The sequence below is a fragment of the Epinephelus fuscoguttatus genome, linkage group LG6, assembly GCF_011397635.1.
Source record: "Epinephelus fuscoguttatus linkage group LG6, E.fuscoguttatus.final_Chr_v1".
NCBI lineage: Eukaryota > Metazoa > Chordata > Actinopteri > Perciformes > Serranidae > Epinephelus > Epinephelus fuscoguttatus.
This window is the reverse complement of record NC_064757.1, coordinates 39,686,633-39,707,159: the sequence shown is the minus strand read 5'-3', so window position 1 is coordinate 39,707,159 and position 20,527 is coordinate 39,686,633. Positions and strand designations below refer to the sequence as shown.

General features: G+C 40.6%; 1 protein-coding gene across 1 annotated transcript in view; it reads right to left on the bottom strand.

Moving 5' to 3' along the window:
• adamts3 (ADAM metallopeptidase with thrombospondin type 1 motif, 3) overlaps positions 1-20,527 on the bottom strand; it is a 222,900-nt gene that overhangs the window by 74,521 nt on the left and 127,852 nt on the right. The window contains exons 8-9 of the mRNA XM_049578474.1: positions 15,017-15,122; positions 204-347 (exon numbers count right to left, since the gene is read on the bottom strand). Of these exons, the coding sequence (XP_049434431.1) occupies positions 204-347; positions 15,017-15,122 (250 nt within the window). The remainder of the gene's footprint in view (positions 1-203; positions 348-15,016; positions 15,123-20,527) is intronic.

The window sequence follows — 20,527 nt, the reverse complement described above, 5'->3', positions numbered from 1 at the left end:
ACTGTCATATCCTACAATTTCAGCTTTTTTAGGCTGCAGTTCCTCCATCTTTAAAGGACAGCAGCAGCATGAAGTCAAATATCAGCATTGGCAGAACAGCATTCCAACTCTTTGAATGATGCATTCAAAACAGTTCCACATCTACATATGTCCATAACACCCACTTATTTTACAGTGATTAGTAACTGCAAACATGAACTCACTGGATGTATCTCTTCAGCTCCTGTCCGCTGCACATGGACCAGTGGTATCGATGAAAGGCCGCCTGCACCAGGGGAGCCATCACGCTTCCCATCGCCGTTTCGTCCCCGCAGCGGTTGCCTTGGCCATCGTGCTCCATGCCCAGCCTGAAACAGAGAGAGACAGGCAAGTCTTTCAAAACTGCAGGATATCAAGATGCACCAATCCCCAAGGAGTTAAGTCAATAAGCCTCTTTTATGCCACTGACTCATAATGCAAAATCTTGTATTATCTTTCAGTGGAAAGAAGTTGAACATAACTTCATATATTTACTCAAAAATATGTACTTAAGTACATGCACTTTTTCCATTTCTGTCAGATGTTTTATATTCACTTTGACTCCACAGTCTCTCACAGCTCTATTTATGAGCTATGCGAGCCTGGGTGGAAATATGTCACACTGTCATCTCAAGGTCTAGTACATTTTAAAAAGGTCTGAAAAATCTGCTTCTTTCAAGCACCATAAAAGGTTTAAGTAATGCACATAATTACTGCTGATATCACCTTCATCAATTCAAAAATTAAAAGTCATATTTTTTCTAGGAGACACAGTGTTTTCTAGTTAAAATGAGACATTTTTATTCTTACTACTGGCCATTTTTAGTAGCCATCCACAAACATGCCCAATATATGATATATATAAATATATAGTTACTTTATCCCTCTGTATATTAGCACACCATGGCAGGTTAGATAAATGTTTGTCCATGCAGGCGGCCAATTTCAGTAGGTCATCTGCACTTTACTGCATCTGATATGTTAATCTATCTTCTCCATTGTCACAACACTCACAATGAAATTATTGATTATGAGCATCACTGGTCCAAAATGCAAGCGAACCTCGTACATCATAAATAACAAGGCGGCTTGTGATGTAATATTACGGGGGTACAGTTACTGTGTACCTTCACTTCATTTCACTTCACTTTCATGGCGACACAGCCAGAGTCTGTGGAAAAGAAACACTCGGTGCACAGTGTCAGCAGCACAACATATCAGCCGACAAAACAAAGTACAGTACATAAGTCACTCAGTTTTTATTAAGGGGCTCCCAGAACACATGGAAAAGAAAACAAACTCAGCACACTTTGGTTTTCCTATTAAGTCAGTGATGCACTGCTACAACAGTGTGGACTGGAAACCATGACTCAGAGTTAGAAGACAACTTCAAATTGCTTATTCTGTGAGATATAGTGTTTTTGTTGTTAATTTTATTTTGAAAGGATTACACTGTTCCACATTGACAAAGTGCAGTTATTCTGATATCATTTTGATTATTTACTGACATCCAATCATCCCTGGTTAACTGTGACAGCATTTTGCAGTTCCAGTTCCAGTTTAGTTGCTTTCTCTGATTCATACAGGTCCTGTATGTGTGAAACTATTGTTCCCCCCTGACAGTAAGACGTGTGACTGGTCATAACATGCCAACCTGAGGACGTCCCCTTAATACATGATTGTACAGAGTTGTGTCTGCATCAGACATGGGGGAAAGTCACACATGCATGCAAGCAAGTCTCAAGTCTTTACCTTCAAGTCTCAAACAAGTCCCAAGTTAGCTGTGGTGAGAATCAAGCAAGTCAAGTCAAGTCCCTGCTATAAGTCAAGCAAGTCAAACTGCGTCATTGCTCAGGTCAAGTAAGTCACAAGTCAAGTCATATGTCACATACAGCAAACATCTCCTCACGATCCGCTAGCTATATGTCCTCTGAATATGCTGTGAAAAAGTCTGGTCTCTGTAGGCAGCCCAGGCTCCGCAAATGGCAACAAAAACCTTTGGGTCCAGGCTGTACCGACCAGCCAGCACGAGACCAGCGAAAGCAAGCACACACACACATGAACGCGGTACCCATGTCTCACGGTCTCACGCAAACGCGCACACGTGAATGCGGTGCACAGAGAGGCAGTTAGAGCTACAGGCTACAATGAGGCTAAAACAGAGTTCAAATGACGTTTTTCCAAACAAATTTTTATGTCAGGGCTTCAGGACACTTGGATCACTACAGACGAGCAGTATGGAGATATTATGTGGTTTCAATTATGTGTTTTTGGATGTTTGAATCTGGGGCGCCGTAAGCCTCCATTAGGTTCTTGTTGCTACCCCCTCTCCCCTTGGATGTCCTCAAGTGTTGTGAGGACTCTAAAACTTCACCTCAGCCTCCCTCGGCATGAGGGTGAGTAGATAATGGCTGAATTTTCATGTTGGGTGCACTATCCCTTGAACAGGTGTGTAAATCCAGGGTAACTAGCAGCTATCGCTCGTTCATGACAGAGTCACGGAGGACGAGGGGGGAGGGGAGGGCTAGCTCCGCTGTGATTGATAACATTGTTGAACGTAAACAGAAGTGACGCCCAGTGGTGCTTAGCGTGCCTTTAATATTGAATTAAAGCCAAGTCCTTTTGAGTCATCTGTCAAGTCTCAAGTCATGAATACACAGTCAAAGTCAAGTCAAGTCTTTTATCAACGTTAGTCAAGCAAGTCTCGAGTCATCATATTTGCGGCTCGAGTCTGACTCAAGTCAAGTCATGTGACTCGAGTCCCCCATCTCTGGTCTGCGTTGCTCTGTAGTTACACCTCCAAAACACTAGTCAGCGGTGGACTTTCTGTGAAGTGCTGTAATGTTTGGTTTAAAACACACAAATACAACAAGCTAACTTTATTAGCACAAGCCTATGGCATTTTACATTGTATAAATTAGCCAAGTGGCTAGCTGGAGTTTCTCATATTATTACTGTAGCTGTACTGTAGCATTTCCCATCATGCCTTGTGCTGGACTGAGTCATTTGTAGTTTACAGTTAAGTTTTATGTTTCAAAGCACAAACATCACTTTTTGTTAGTGTTTATGCCGATTATTGTCATTTTTGTTAGTTTATAATTTGCACCGCTAGTGAGTTGGGTGTTACATTTCAATAGGACAGCTGTATTTTCCATACATGAAACAACATGGCAGCGAATAAAATGAACTGCTGCCTTGAGCTGTGCACAAGCTCCCATTAACTTTGGCTTATAATTTGAGCCCTTAAGGTCTTTTAAAAGATGAATGGAGCCACACAAAAGTTCAGACGCATCACTCTTTATTTCATCACTGAGGCAGCAGGAAGCCGCTGCGGTAATTTGACTTTAGGTAAGGTTACAATGAAGGGACATAATAGCAGCATACCATTAAAAATAATTAGTGCATTTAGCTCTGACCTAATTGCGCGCTATTAAAATGTTAATGCTGACAGCCCTAATGATCATATAGATTACACATACAGATTCCTCCTCTTCGCATCAACAGCAAATGTAGTTAAAAGTATTTTAGCCTCTGAATTCTTGTTGAAATCTCACATCTTTTATCACACAGTCCTGTGGTTGCTCTGCTCTTTCTTTGGTGGTTTGGTTTGCACCAGTCACATGGAACCAAACCAGAGCAGACAGGTTAGTAATAAATGCACCCCTACAGAAAAAAAATCCCTCTCACAAAACCTTCCCATCTGTGGGCTGACATTTAAATCTATTTAACATAAATCTTAATTCACTTATGTACCTTGAGGAAATCACAGAAAATGTCCATTACATCTGCAGGCACCTTTTAGAAACCATAACCTTTATTTAAACTCACTTTGCAATTAATTAGAGAGGCATTTGGGTCATTTAGGCTTGATTTATTTGTACTGTACAATCTGAGTATTTAACTTACAAATGATTTCCCAAAGTTCATTTTAATCTATCACAGACCTCAAACAAAAGGCAGCACTTCCCTCTTTTCAGTGAGAAATGTCATGATATTATATTTATGATTGAGCTGATTGAGTTAAAGGAATGATGGTAAACTGTGTGCATGACTATAAGAAGAGGGGAACATCAAACAGAGTGCATCACATACAGTAAAGCGCTGTGCATATGTTGAGCGCTGCGTCCTGCTACAGACTTGCAAAACAGATATGGTTCGATCTCTGTTTAACCAGGAGATATCATGTCAAATTCAAAGCTCATGAATAACAAAAACTGGCATTCAGATATCTATTTGCGTAATAACTTTTTCTGAAGAATGTCTTCTAAACATTTAAATGATGCAGTGTAACACTTCAACTCTGGGCTGTCCATGGATTATGAGGTGCAGGATAGAAAATGCTCCTCTTCACCTCCAATCTACTACAAACACCTCAAGGACTGAACAAAAATTTCATTACTATAATTAAAACTTGAAACCGTTTTTTAAATGGAAGTATGTGCAAAAACATCTCCCTTGTGAAAATCGCTAAAATAAAGCTGAGATTCTCCGTCTAGTTGTATGTTTTTAGATACTGTAGACAAGTAACCTTTCATTTTCATAGCATGGTATACCTTGAAACCAGTATGCTGCAACTTTAGGTTAAATATAGGACGTTACTTGGCTGATTTTCTTTCCTAGTGCCACATTTATTTCTCAGCCCTTTTTGTTTCAATCAAATAAATGTGCTGCTGTTTTCTCACAGATCCAAACCAAAGCAACAGCACCAGAAGAGCACTGAATCGATCAATTTCTTGTCTTCATATATTTTATTTTATTTTTTGTATTCATCTAAGACTAACTTAAATGGCATTCCATAGGCATTAAGTATATATATGGTGCCACAGACGCAGCCACAAGGCTCAGTGGCAATTAATCCTCTGGCTCAGAGGTGTCAAACTCACATTATTTTATGGGCCACATACAGCCCTTTCTTTTAGTGTAAGGAAGTACATTGTGAAAAGGTCCATCATTTACAAAACATGAACAAATGCCTGAGATGCCTTTAAAAGAAATAAGAGCAACTCCAACCATATGTCTCAGTTTTTCTGTATTAAGTCAGTCTGCTATTCACATCTACAATTTTTCCATACATTTCCACTTCTGTGTAGTAATGCTGGCATCACCACACCAAACTAAAGTGGAAGCTATTGAGGAAGCAGGTTAACTTATCCTCTGCCTTACAAGCCATTTACAAATCTAATGTTTTGGCAATGCCTTGGCGATAGGGTTCAACCTATACTGTTTTAAGATAGAAGTCTGATGCAGATTCTTTTGTGCTGAAGCTGCTGACTGGACCCTTTGGTGGGCTGGTTCTAGCCTGCGAGCTGTGTTTGACACGCCTGCGCTAGACCAAACAATGATTTTACCAGTAGTACTAGTGCCAGCAACAACGGTTGGCGCCTTAAAACCTGCATCCTGAAATCCTATTAAGGTGTTATTAGGATGTGATTTAGAGAACCTAATGTACTTCACTTACAGAAAAGAACGGAAAATAAGATACAAACTCAACTGGGAACACTAAAGTTAATGGTCATAAGCTTACTTGCTTATTTCATTGCTTTTAACCGTATTACAGACCAGTGGATGGAGAGTTGGTTGGAGATTTGTTCTATTGAACGACAATCTCAAAAGTACATCCATCCATTTTCATCAATTATCTGGGGCCAGGTCACAAGGGCAGCAGGCCAAGCAAAGCACCTCAGACGTCCCTCTCCCCGGCAACGCTTTCTAGCTCCTCCTAGGGGACCCCAAGGTGTTCCCAGGCCAGACGAGATATGTAATCTCTCCAGTGTGTTCTGGGTCTGCCCCGGGGCCTCCTACCAGTAGGGCGCCACCTTAACGTGGTAAAGGGGCTTGCATGTCCCTGTGAACTTGGGAGCTGTGTTGTCCGGGGCCCATAGCACCTGGTAGGATCTCCCAAGGCAAAGTGGCCCCAGGGAGGGGCCAGACTAAGAGCGATTCAAGATGGCCATGATGAAATGGACAATTTAGACTTTGAGCACCTTTCCCGGTATGGGGACATCAGCGTCTGGTAGCCGGGCCTTGGGCCATTGGGCCTGGTCGGGCAATTCAGCCCAAAAAAATACCATGGAGTTGTCGCCCTGTGGGCCCACCACCCGCAGGGACAGGAATCAGGGTTCAGTGCAATGTGTGCCGGGTGGCAGGGGCCCGGGGGCGTGCTGACCCCTGGTGTTGCAGAATCTCTAAGGTCAAAAATGAAATTTGATGCTTAACAAAAGAAGAGTATTCCAGAAAGTGCAATGGATAAAATCCTAAAAAATATCCTCCATCTGCTGATGATGACAGTGATGTCTCAGAAAGTTTAGGAAAGCTCATTATAGGTGGGATTGTTTTGGTAAAACACTTTCAAAGGTCAAGGATGAACGTTCATACTTTAAAATGTTGTCATGCAGAGTAGCTGAGATGAATACTGGGCATCTTTGAAATCAATAACAATGTTCTATGAATTTCTTGATGTTCTGCTCTGCTTTGATGGAAAAAGTGTTCTATGCAGATTTTTAGCAGATAAACCCCACAGAGGAGGATTCAAACTGAGGAAACTCAGAAACATGTACTGCATTTGTCTATTGATGCACACAGAGCACTGATATTTTACAAAGTAATTAAACCCAGAGGACTTGGGTTCCTACGTGAACTTACACGGTCGTTAATGTAACTGATATAAATACCAAACAACTGACAATGAACTGCCTTAAACAGCTACGAAAGCTTTTTTCTTTTTTTCTTTTTTAAAGCTGACAGATGGTGCGTACTTCTTTTTCATTGGTGAGTTTTTTACTGCATGAGGCTCTTTTGGGCATGAGCAATCATTCTGCATCATTTGTCTTCATGTTTTGCTCTTTCCAATAGCTGCCTCTGGGGTCATACACATTGTTGGAAAAAAGCACTATTATAAAGTTTTATAGAGATATATAGTGTTTTTCTAATTCCTGAAAAACAACATACTGGCTTTTTAGCCAGTATTCTTTGTTGTTCCCCAACCTACAACACATCACACAGCCTGGATGAACAGTGAGAGGAAGCTGAAACAAAAAGAGGCTTGCATAGAAGCTGATGTGTTTAATGTGCTATGCTCTGCATCCTATACTGCCCTTGCTCTTAATAAGCGGTTGTATTTTGCTAACACACAGTAAGTATCAGTAAACACTTGTGTCAGCAGAGGAGCTGTTGATACTTCACATTAAATTGTCTTTAAAAATGCATGAAGTGTTGAAGCCCTTCTGGAGATTCTGTATCAGCGTGTGTCGTTATCTCTCTGCTTTATATGTGCATTTTGTCTTGTGAGGCAAATTTTCACCAGGAATGAGAACAACGGTAAATGGACCACACTTGTATGGAGCCTTTCTACTCTTCCTCTACTCTCAAAGCGCTTTTACACTTCATGGCAAATTCATCCATTCACACAATAGTGGCCGAGGCTACCATCCATGGTACTCAGTAATCATTCATACCCTTTATTTAGAGTGTAAAATCACCATGGTAGAAACATGGTCTCAATACACTTTACAGAATCACAAAAAAACGATCAAGGGTAGACAGCCAAATAAGCAAAAACACACAAAAAGACAAAGGAAAAACAGACAAGAATATAACAATTAGAACCCCAAATTTCTCCAAAACATTGGGTAAAAAGGTGCGTTTTAAAAATTGCAATGGAAGTGGATTCTTTAATATGCAGCAGGAGGTGATTCCATAAGTAAGGTGCACGGTAGGAGAAGGCCCTGCAACCAATTGATTTTTTTTATATATCGAGGGAATGACCAGAAGGTGAGAGTTCAAAGAGCGCAGGGGACGAGGCGCAGTATAGGGTGTGAGTAATCTGTATAGGTAGGATGGGGCCAGACCATGTAATGCCTTGTAAGTTAAAACAAGGATCTTAATCAGCTCTGGCATGGACTGGCAACCAGTGCAGAGAAGCTAGGACAAGAGTTACATGACTGAATTTACTGGTTCTGGTCAAAATTCTAGCGGCAGTGTTCTGCACAAGTTGAAGACTACGAGTAGCAGATGCAGGGAGGCCAGAGAAAAGAACATTACAATAGTCTAATCTAGAAGACACAAGAGCATGGAGGACGATTTCAGCATTGCGATGAGACAAAACAGGGAGGATTTTAGCAATGTTAAGGAGGTGGAAAAAGGTTGATTTGGTGATCTCGCTTTTATGAGGCTAAAAAGATAAAGTATGGTCAAAGGTGACTCGTAAGTTTCTTATACTTTAGAGACAACTGCTTGTAATTAGAGGGCTTGATCACCACTAGGTCAGTCTTGGCAGCATTTAACATGAGAAGGTTCTGACTCATCCAGAGATTAATTTTACATACACATGCATTTAGATTACAGGTCTGAGAGAGGTCATCAGGCTGTAGTGGCATGTACAGCTGGACGTCATCCGCATAGCATTGATATTTGATGCCACATTCTGGATCGCAAAGTGGAGGCCACACAAAAGTCTGTCTGTGAGTGAGTGAGTGATGAAGTTAAACCACTGGGCAGAGTGACTGATGACATGAGTGTTAGTGTTATCCTACTGGCTGTTGCTCTTTTGAATGAATGAGTGCTGATGGGCTCACAGAGCCGTGGACGCTGACAGTCTTGAATTACTGTATTCCTCATTTTCTGCAATCAGTGTCACTTGATAGCATGGTGGAATTAACAAACTAGGTAGCCACCTAGCCAGCCACTACATGAGTGAAATGTAACAACTTAATGCTTCATCAACACACTCTTCACAGCGTAGAAAAGCAAATTGTTATCATCCGATGGTTGATATTGTCATTCTGCTCATTTTTTCTGCAAGCTAGCTAACTAATCAGCCAGCTGTGGACGAAATGGCAGTTTTGGACAGAGGAAAGAGGATCACCTCATCAGCTTTGTTTGAGGAACAGCCGTGTCTGTGTGACACAAGCCTTACATCTATTTAAACGTTACTGAGTATTGGGTGTTACAATGTCAACACCAAAGATGGTCAGAACAAGTGCCGCCACCATTATAAGGAAAAAGTGGAAATAAGACACTGATTAAAATCAAAGTGAATATTACATGTTAAAATGTCAGAAGAGATGACAAAACTCTCCTTTGCACTGATAGGGCATTTTACAAACTGTCATTATCAGCAGAACTTGGCTCTGACAGTGGCCGATGGCTGCGCAGCCTCCACCAGTCAGGGACGTACAGGGGGGAAGGTTGTGTTAAATAATCAGTGGGTGCAGCTTCAGAGAAAGTAGATCTCCTCTGCTGTGTTACTGTGTCTCAGTGTACTGTTCTTCATTTTAAGGTGTATTAAAATTAACTTTGGGCTGGACCATAACAACGGGGCTGTAAGTGAAAATCAAGGAGAATGAAAGTCCATGACTGGATATATAGCATTCACTTATCATTTCAAATTAAAAGCCCTCTAGTGTTTCATACATGGTCGAGCCATACACTAGGTTTTGACCCATTCTTGTTTCATTACTTTTTCAGATGTATCTGAGGCAGGGCGCACTATTGAATTTACATTAAAATAAGAATTTACAATGCATTAAACGTGCGCTAGGATGCGTTTCACATCAGGATTATGATGTTCAAACGTCAGCTGTTTATCACCAGTTTTCAAACACGACCTCCCTGTCATACATTCTTGTGTCAGCACGGTGGACGCGGAGCCTCCAAGCATTCCTATGAGACAGCGCTGAGCAGGTTTTTTTTCATGCAGCAAAGCGAGACGGTCACTGGATAATTGTGACAAAATCATCACTTCCAGGGAGGCTCAGCTTCCCTGGAAGTGATGATGGAGAGGTAATGGAGAGGTAGGCGGGAGAGGACGCTCGGTGTCTGCATGATGATTGGAGGAATTGTCTAAAAGGCTGAACCCCTTTGTGATTGACAACGCGTCGCATTTCGAGCTCAGTCCCATGCGGATATTTACGAGTGGAGTCTTCTGACAGAGTGCCGTCCAGAGTTCCTTATTTCCATAAGCCATAGAGCTCATTTTCACCGTTTGTACACAGTTCAGGTGTTTAAACCCATCTGAAAATCTTTGAGGTGTGTGTTGCTGTGGTTCTATGGCATGAGTGTGGTTGAAAAACGGCTTCAATTAAATGTTCCTTTTATAAGTTACTGCCTTGCTACAATATGACAAATTTTATGATGTAAACTTAAAGTGAGCTTCCCCTGTTTGAAAGACCAGCAGCTGCCACTAATCTGAAGATGTAGTGCAGTGACTCAGTTCTGCTTACAAATTCAAAATCAGCGATCACCAATTGAAGTTGGGGGGAAATCTAACCTTTAACAGAGTTTGCTCGACTGACAGACCTCCAAACATCAGCTGATCAAGATTATGAGATGTTGTTGAAAGTTCCCCCCAAAATAATAATAATAATAAAAAAAAGCTGGAAAGTGAACTTTGAATTATCATTATTTTTTTAACACGTCAGGAATGAATTTTCATGCTAAAATATGCTTTATTTTTAATCATATTGCATATCCCTACAGGAAGGAGACTGTAACCTGCTTGCAAATCATTAATTAATTTATTATTGAATTTAATCTTTTAAGATATAAAGGCTTTAGACCAGTTATTACTCAACAGTACATGAGTTTCATAGTATTTATGTTGAAATATTACAGCGTGTAAGCACTGGACACTACCTCCGCGTAAATATCCCACAATGGGTGAGCATGAGGAGCCACAACGGGAAACAATCAGACTGCGTCCCTTTGGTTATAAAGCTCGGTATGGAAACATAATGGCTTCAAGGCTAAAGGGAAGAGGGACCTGTATAAGGCCCCGATCACAGAGACAGCATTTCCCCATCACATCCTTACACTATTCTTCTCCTGAAATCAATCTACTGTTTATTTATTTTTTCCACAGTAATCAGTATCTAGTTCCTGACATGTTGAGGCAGAGGGTACTATCTGGAGCTCTGGTTGAGGGTGAGAGGCTGTCAGCAGATAAACAGAGATCTGTATGGGTACATGAGACCCTAAAAAAGAGGGTGGATCATGGGGAGTACCACCAGTTGGTCCAGGAGCTTCTCCTCCATGATGGCCGTTTCCAGGCATATTTTAGGATGACCCAGGGGGCAGTTTGACAACCTGCTGTCTATCGTCAGGCAGTATAGCTCTGGGTATCTGGCAACCACCACCACCAGATTCTCCTCCATTGTTCACCAACTGTTCCAACCAACTCACCACCAACGCACCAACTCAAATCATCCCATTAGACTATGGGGAAAAAAAACATGAAAGAAGAGATGCAGAGAGCGCAGACACGCGAGGTACACTGCATTGCAAAAACTGCGAGCAAAAAGCTTCTCATTAAAAACTCAAATGAAAAGCCGCCTCCAGCTGCTAAAAGCTTCCTCTGTGACTGGGGCCTAAGAGACACATTGTATTCAAGCAGATTTGTTTAATTGTGGATCACAGTATGCTAAGACTGCATGCTGCTTTTAAAAGTAAATTAAAATAAAGTAAAATAAATCATGTATAGAAACGATAATCGTTTTATCATTGAATTGTTGCCCTCTGAATCATAATCAAAGCAAATCCTGAGGTGCCTGGAGATTCCCACCCTTATCAAATACATGAAATATTGAACTCTGTTTCAGGTCACAGGGCTCATATCATCTTTCTCGTCCATTTAATCCATTTGTCACTTTTGGAAATATCACTGTAATATGTTATAACACGATATCTTACATATGGTGGTGACAGATTGTCCTTTTCACAAAAAAAGGATCAACTTCGCACCCAGACACATGCCTGCTGTCGATGCAGTGTGATGTGTGGGCGAGTGCATCTGAAACATCTTGATCATGACTTCCTCTTTGTTGGTTTTCTCAGTGTGTCTCTTCAATGTCACACCGTCTGTATTCTGATCACTTTGCTGCTGATTAAATTATCATCCCCTCGGACTCTTCCTCTGGAGGCTGCAGAGCCTCTGTTATACTTTGTATTCTACAGCTATGACAGTTTGTCTCAGATATAATCAAAGTATACTGTATATATGTTCACACTTCCAGAAACCTCATACAGTGTTTATAAAATATTCACAGTGACATATATAACACAATGAAAGTATTTAGGGACAGCTCTTTACTGTAGGAACTCTACAGTCACATCGTAAATATTTACTAAAATTTACATTAATATTTTTCTCTGTCTGGATCCGTGGTCACATTACTGACTTCAGTTACCTAGAAACAAGGGGTGCCTTGATTCACATCTGTCAAGAAGTCGTGCTTAACAAAAAGTCGCTACCATGGCAACAGGTTAATTAAAAACACAGGGCATGTGCATGCTGTTGGATGTTTATCTTCTATTAGTGGTCACTGAGGATCGTGTAGGAGTCAAATGAGGAGACCAGGAGACTTTCCACTGAACAACACCTGCTAACCATACATTTTTAAAATGTATTTTTAGGGACTCTGAGCACCACAAGCCGAGTGACACGTAGCTCCATTACACTGGAGGGAAGGCAGACATCTCCACGGCTGACATTTCCAACACTCGGCAACTCACACTGAAACAACCTGGACTGATTTGATTTCAGGGTGAACTGTCCTTTTAAAGGTGGAGTGCCCCTGAGCTAATGAAATGAAACAGTGGCAACCTCCAGGGCTGAAAAATGGAGCCAAAATATGCAGTTTCCCTAATGCCATAATTGAGGCATGCTCCAGAGGCGACACCCATGTTAAAATGCCCAACTTTACATCAGTAATAAACACGTTTACAGTGTGGTACAAAAAAATGTTTTTTGGTCTCTATAGCTAATTTCCCCCTTCAGCAGTAACTGGCAGCGTGTTGTTCGGCCAACAATCTGCTGCTGAACACCACAAAAACCAAGGAGGTCACCATAGACTGCAGAGGGATCAGAGCTGACCACGCGCCTCTCGACATTAACTGGGGCCTTCACATCTCAGGAAGACTCTGCAGAGGGTCACAGCCCTGAGGATTATTGGCTGCCCTCTGCCCTCCTTGGAGGAGATCCCCAGCTTCAGAAGGACCAGAAGGTTCCACTCAGCACATCATCTGTTTGACCTGATGCCCTCAGGCAGGCGCTACAGGTCATTGAGAGCTCGCAGCTCCAAACTAGGGAACAGTTTCTTTACCTGGGCTGTAAGAACACTAACCAAACAATAATCGTGCACAATATCTACACTGTGCAATATTTTAACCACTGTCTTTTATTGTTATATCTATTTTTATCATTTGATATTATAGCTATTACACAGCTGTGTTTATGTCATGTTGAGCTGGTTGTCTTGTCTATCTATTTTTTACAGAACTAATGGAATGGCACCCTTAATCTCATTATATCTAATATAGAATGACAATATCTATCTATCATGATAACTGTACAGAGGGTGAATTTTTTTATATAACTCACCCATTTACTTAGTCAGATCAACCCCTTGCTCCTCCGCATAACCAGCCTGTCTCCAAAAAACCATGATGGCAACAGCCAAATTGCCGAACTCAAGGCTTCAAAATGGGAGTCCATAAACCAATGGGTGACGTCACAGTAGCTACGTCGATTGTTTTTACAGGCTATGGGCTACATGTACCCTCCCTAGCAGAACAACCTCTCCAGTGGGCCTCAGGCAATGTGAGTTTGAGGCCCCTTCTCTATAATCACATAGACAGTGAAGTGTGGTTCACTGATACACTTGTAATCCCTATTGTCCCTGAACAGCAGGGCTGTTGAGGACATTGAGATATGGCTCATGAGACACTCTAAAAATAACCATACCCAATATTGTGAAAAAACAAACAAACACTGATTACTGACTGTGACATGCAAACCTGTGATCAAAATCAGCCACAAAGTAATATCCCCTACACAGCTTTAACAAACAGCATTTAAAGATCTTTATTCCTGTACAGCCATTTATCTCATCTTAGGAAGCACTTAAGATTTTCAGACATCACCCTTGCTTCTGTTAGCTGTTCTTCAGTTCAGAGGCTTAGCTGCTGTCTAAGGATTTTTTTTCTTTACAAGGATTTAATCTTGTAATTGAATTCTAAGAATTGTCTCTGGATCCCCTCACAGCAGCTGCGTGTGTGTACACTACACCTCTGGGATTCCATGTTGTTTTTATATGTTATTCTTCCAGGGAAAGTCTATTAATCCCTGTTCACCGGCCCCCCCAGCATTAGATGCAGAGCAACAACCGTGAAGTTGGAGGATTCGGTGTCTTGCTTGGGGACATTCAAACAGGATGAATCCTTGCTGTCTCAGCTGGTTGACTTTGTCAAACACCTGCTGCACGTGCTGAAGGACATCCTCACTTTGTACTACACCATCTCCCTGCCTCCATGTCTGAGGCACTTGAATTTCAACACGCACACAAAATTGAATTTGTGGTCGTGTCAGGCAGATTCCGCTCTGCAGATGGTGTTCAGATCTGCTAAATCTCATTTTAAATGTTGAATGTTGAACAATTTGCATATACACCGGAGCTGGGGGTTGCCTAGTGGCGTGACTCTAAACATAGTCTACCAGTTGTTCAGTGTGTCATTGTGCCAATCTCTGATATTTCTGATGCGTTCCCAGCTCACGTGAGTGTGTCTGGTGTCCCTGTGTGAGAGTGGTGTCGTTGTGATCTGTTGCTTTAGAGGTGAAATATGTTTCAGGAATTGCGGTCAATGTTTAAGATGTGTTCAAGGTTGGGAAAAGAGAAAGGGGGACGTGATGACAAACAGCAGCTGAGTGCTTGTGTTTCTGGACATGTGCTCAATAAACAAACCCTGAAATTCAATAAAGACCAACATGTTCACTGTCAGACTGCTGAAGGCCCTTCTGCTTAAAGGTCCCCCATGTCAGTTAACATAGAGATCACAGGGACAAACAAAGCCCCGGGTAAATGTTCACACTTAACTTTTGAGGCCGTGGAAGGACAATAATTTCTCTGTATTACAGTCAAGTGTCACACTAGGAAGTTGAATATGTGTGTTTGTGAGCTCCAAACCCCTACAATGGCTAAGAAGGAAAAACAAAACAAGAACTTACACATGTCCCGTCTCGTGAGCCACAACGAAGGCTGAGGAGAAGCCGTCTTCATGGTTAAGGGTGCAGCTCCGGACTGGGTGACACATTCCTGTGACTGGAGCGTAACCTGGAGGACATCAGGTGAAAGGATGAAGGTTATCGTAAGAAATTATTAAATTTGAAAAGTCACATCAAATTTACTTCTTTTTCAAATGGGAAAAAAAGTTTTGTTCTTTATCATTATGAAGTGAAAGTCGATTGTTAATTCCCTAAAAGCCTTGCATTGACTATATGATTCTGTCTGCCACTGGGTACGATCTCCAAGGAAAATGAAGACTCACTTTACAGCACAAAGACAGTGCATCAACTATTGAGCAGCCAAAACAGGAAGAAGAAAGAGCTTTTATTTTTCTCAGTAGCTATCAGCAGCTACCCCCAGTTACCAAAGAGCATCACTGTAAGTTCTCTGCAGTTCCTTTCCCCACTAGGGGAAATAGCAGATGGTGAAACAACCAAAGTAACTGTGGCAAACAATATGTAGTTTGTCCTGCGTTGTTGGTAATAGCTCAGGTCTGAGGAAAACTGAAGTGATCTGGTTGTCTTTGCGACAGCGGCGCAAACACTAATACCACTTGGATATGCTGAAGAAAACAGTCCAAAGGCTGACATGATAAAATACTCCTTATGTTTGTGCTCTTCCACACTTATCCTTTGATCAGGCTTGATACATGTCTTCAGACCAGCTGATTAAATAACACCTCATTTCTGTTACAGTCTGTCCATTTATCCCAGCGTTGCATGTATCCGTGCTTTAGTCCTCAGGTGAAAGGTTAGATTTTCCATGGAATATAGTTCCTCTACAACTACAACATCCATCCACTGTCCTGGAAATGGAGGGTCATGTTTCAGCCAGTTCCTAGTAACAGCTTTTTTGCATGCCAGTATAAGGACTTGGAACAGATAGATCTTATGAATAATGTCCTCAGGTATTAATCCCAAAAACACAATCCGTGAGTGCCTTGGGATCTTGTAAACTAAAACTCTCAACGATGAGAATAATCCCGTCCCAGAATATTTGTAGTTTTATACATGACCAAAATATATGTGGGTGACTGGTATTCACCTGCCCACAGAGTCTACAACACTGCTGACTGTTGTTTGATTGTTTGTATTTTGCATATGGTGTGATAAAAAAAAAATCAAATTATATTCTTCCAGCCAAGGTCTCTCCATGTTTCAGAGCTGGTGGAGGTTTGTTCCGTGCTGCAGATGGAGTGTCACCCATCTCCCGACACCCCACACTTATTTCTGGCGGTATCTAAAGCACCTTTGCAGATTCTGTTTCTATCTCTGAAGGTTCTGAGGTTTCTGCTGTTGCCCAGATACTAAATATGCAAACAGTGCAGTGATCAAAGCACTGAAAATCACATTTAAGGACTTGACAGCAGCTTCTACCCCAAAAGACAATGTCCTGGTTACTTTGAATATTCAACAGACCTTCATATCAGCAGTTTTCAGTGAAAACACTCCCTACCAAAGAAAAAGTCTCTAATGTCTGTAGATTATTCAGCATAACTGGGGCACTGTTTCCAGATAGAGGTGTTACTGCTATGTTTTTCCATATATAATTTTCCCCACTGCTTCGAGCTCTACAAAAGAACTTTCATTCACCTCTGCTGAAATTTCACAGACAGGTATCTCCAACCCTGGGCAAATAAAACTGACAATACCTGCATGGTTAGCACTAAGCTATCCTTTAGGTAGGACAGATCTGTGCGTTTAATCTGTGTCACATGTGCATCATGATTGTGATGATTTGTTGTATCAGTCGCCACATTGTTGCCAGGTGTAACAGACGGTCTGGAAGCTACAGACGACGACAATGACGAACCTGAAGTTTAGAATAAACACGTGTTTCCTCATTTAGCCCTCGCTGCACGCTGTTATTTTGATACTCTGACGGTATAACACTTACTGTAGCTGCAAAATGAACAAAGATTGTTCGTTTTTTTGGTGCCAAACCACAAATGTTGATAGATTTACACGAGGTGATGGATCCTATCTCCAGAGTTTTTGCTTTGGGTTTTAAAGTTTCATCTCAGAGTTTAAACTTTGGTCTATTTGTTCATACAGAGAATTCAAGTGAGATTTTCTGCAGTTTAATTTAAAAATCCATCAACATCATTTCCAATTCATGACTGTTATCACACCAAAAGCTATATACCTGTGGAAATTAGATAAAAAACATACTGACCCAAGAAAATAAAACCAACAGGAGACTAAACTGACACTGAAGTGAAACAAAAAGTCTTACTACTAAATGAAGACTGAAAGAGAATGAAAGTTGAATGAGTATTGGAACGGAAATAAAACCCTCAAATGACCATGCTGTGCGGCATCCAGGAGGGGAAACATTCTCGGTGCAACCTCAGAAATAAAACCCTCAAATGACCATGTTGTGCGGCATCCAGGAGGGGAAACATTCTCGGTGCAACCTCAGACAAATTTAATTGACTATTCATGCCTTATTCCCAAGGGCGCTATTTACTCAGGGAATTGGTGGGTGCACTTTGCAAATTTAGTTTTGTTCCCCTTGCATTTACAGACTGGGTGAATCTCTTTTGGTCCAGCTGCCACAGTCTAGAAGAGAACATTCTGTGAGTGTATAAATGTCCATGTTCGTTTATCTAATGGCCCATTTTATCTTTGAATTCAGGCTAAAAGCTCCGACAGAGAGCTACCTGGGATCATTTCAGTGCCTGCAGACTGCCTCTCAGGCTCCTTCACTGTGAATGGCATCCTAAAAACACAGTCCTAATATTAACATCAATCATTAAAATGCAGCGATAGCCCGTATAGCTGCATTTTAATGATTGATGTTAATATGTAAAAGAGAAGCTGAAGATGAGGAGAGAATGAGAAAAATGAGATTAAATAGTGTTCCAGAGGACAGGAGGACAAGCTGATTTTAAAGAAAAGTATGACTGAGATATTGAAAGAAAGACTGAAATCCATTATTTTTATAATAAAAGCCATAATAATGTTTCTGCAAGTCTATTCAAAATGAAAGTTTGCTGACAAAATAGATGACCTTGGCTGTCAGAAGTACTAAAGGTGAATACGGTATGTACTTTAAAATTGTTCTCTCCTGTTTCATCAATAGCTGCCTTTCCCTCTGAATATGACTATGGACAATTGTGCCTGAGAGCTCATGCTGAATTCAAGCTGACTTATTAGATTATTCCACTTATTTTATTTGGTGGATGGACCTGACAGGTTGGGTCAATATGCTGGAATAATTACAATTATACTGAACAACATGAAGAGGGATCAACTCTTATCTCAAGCCAGGGTCAGAGAGAAGGCTCTGGGAAAACATATCTTTAAAAAGAAATCAAGAATATTGTAATGTATGAAGGCATCTTCTGCCACCTGTAACAGCTAGACCAGAAAATATACACTAATTCATAATATATATAATACAGAGGTTTCAAATAAATAGCTGTCTTAACCTTTTACTTCTAAGTACCTTCTACATCTATCTATCTATCTATCTATCTATCTATCTATCTATCTATCTATCTATCTATCTATCACAATTTATCTATCTGTTTGTTTATCCATCCATCCATCCGTCCATCCATCCATCCATCCATCCTTCTATCTGTCTATCCACCATCTAAAATTTATCTATCTGTTTATCCATCCATCCATCCATTCATCCATCCTTCTGTCTATCCATCATCTATCCATCTATATATCCTTCTGTCTATCATCCATCCACCTTTTCATCCATCTATCCACCCACGATTTATCTATATATCCACCCATCTACCTACCTACCTATCTATCATCCATCCACAATTTATCTATTTGTTTGTTTATTTATCCATCCATCCATCTATATCTACCCATCCATGATTTATCTATCTGTTTATCCATCCATCCATCCACCCACAATTTATCTATCTATGTTTGTTCATCCATCCATCCATCCATCTATATATCCTTCCATCCATCCTTCTATCTATCATCTATCCACGATCTATCTATCTATTTATCCATCCATCCATCCATCCATCCATCCATCTATATATCCTTCCATCCATCCTTCTGTCTTTCCATCCACCCATCCTTCTGTCTATCCATCATCCATAATGTATCTATCTATGTTTATCCATCCATCCATCCTTCTATCTATCATCCATCCACGATCTATCTATCTATCTATCTATCTATCTTGATGTGTAATACTTAAATCACAAATAAACTGTTGTTGCCAGATATACACAAAAACAATATGATCTACGATCATTTCTGGGAGAAATTCAGATAAAGACGATTTAAAATATACAGGTAAAGCATGAAACATGGACTTCACTTACAGTTAGTGGAAGGTATAGAATGCTGGTCAATGTATTGTAATGTGGTGAATTGATTTGACGCACGCTGGCTTTACAGTAAATGATGTCAATCATGTATCATTATGTTTTAAATAAAAGTACTATCATGTATAAGAAATAGATATCAGAGTAAAGGTTTGGAGTAACCAAATTTTTTATTTTTTCCTAAATAAAAAAATTGCCATTAAAAAAAAAGAAATTCATGATATAAAGACAAGAGGCATGTGTCTAATTTAACTATGCTATAAGTTAGTGGGACGCCCATCGCTTCCATTTATTCCAAATTGCGGAAAAGGTTGAACTAAATTTAGAAATGCTCAATGTTGTTGATGTTATGGCTGCTGAATGTGACCTCAGAGTGACCCAGAATCTGAGGGTGAACTGATTTCATGAATGTGTTAACAGATTTCTATAAAGTGAAGCTTCTGTTTGCTGTCAGCAGCGTGCATAGCAAAATATAATACTAGTCAATTTGATCTTTTATTTCTTTACTAAAATGCGTCTTAGCAATCACAGTTCACTTTTCTTGTCATACTTTTTCTACCTTTTTACTGACCCTTGACTCTTAAATCATGAAGCCAAATATTAATTTAACTGCCAGTCATCTACAAGTCACTGTGAAGTAAACGTGAATTGACCCCTGGAACCCTTTGAACCCAAAATAACTTGCACTTTAAAGCTCCGTACCATTTTACATGTAAATGTGCTTTAAAAAGGAAAATCATCTTTTCAGGTTTATGAAAGCTTTCTCCACTTGACAGAATGACCTGCCTCATTTCTAAGCACATTTCTCCGTCCATTTAAATAGATATTTTCCATTTTAAAGAAAGAGATGCCTCACTTTAAAGCACCTAGTCCTCTGCACAGGAGCTCCTACTGAGACAGCAGCAGCACCAAGGGTTTTCAGATCTGCCGTCCTTTCGGTTAACATATATCAAAGTACTAAAAACAGGTTGCTTTAAGCTGGCCAAAAAAAACCTAAATTGCTTGTTTTTATTAGAGAGGACTGTCTCCATTGTGTAATAAGAAAGAAGGGAAGGGTATCTGATGGTAATGTGAGAGCAGATTGACTGAAGGCTTAGGAAATGCAGGATCACAACACTGACAAAAGAGCCACTGTAATGCAGCT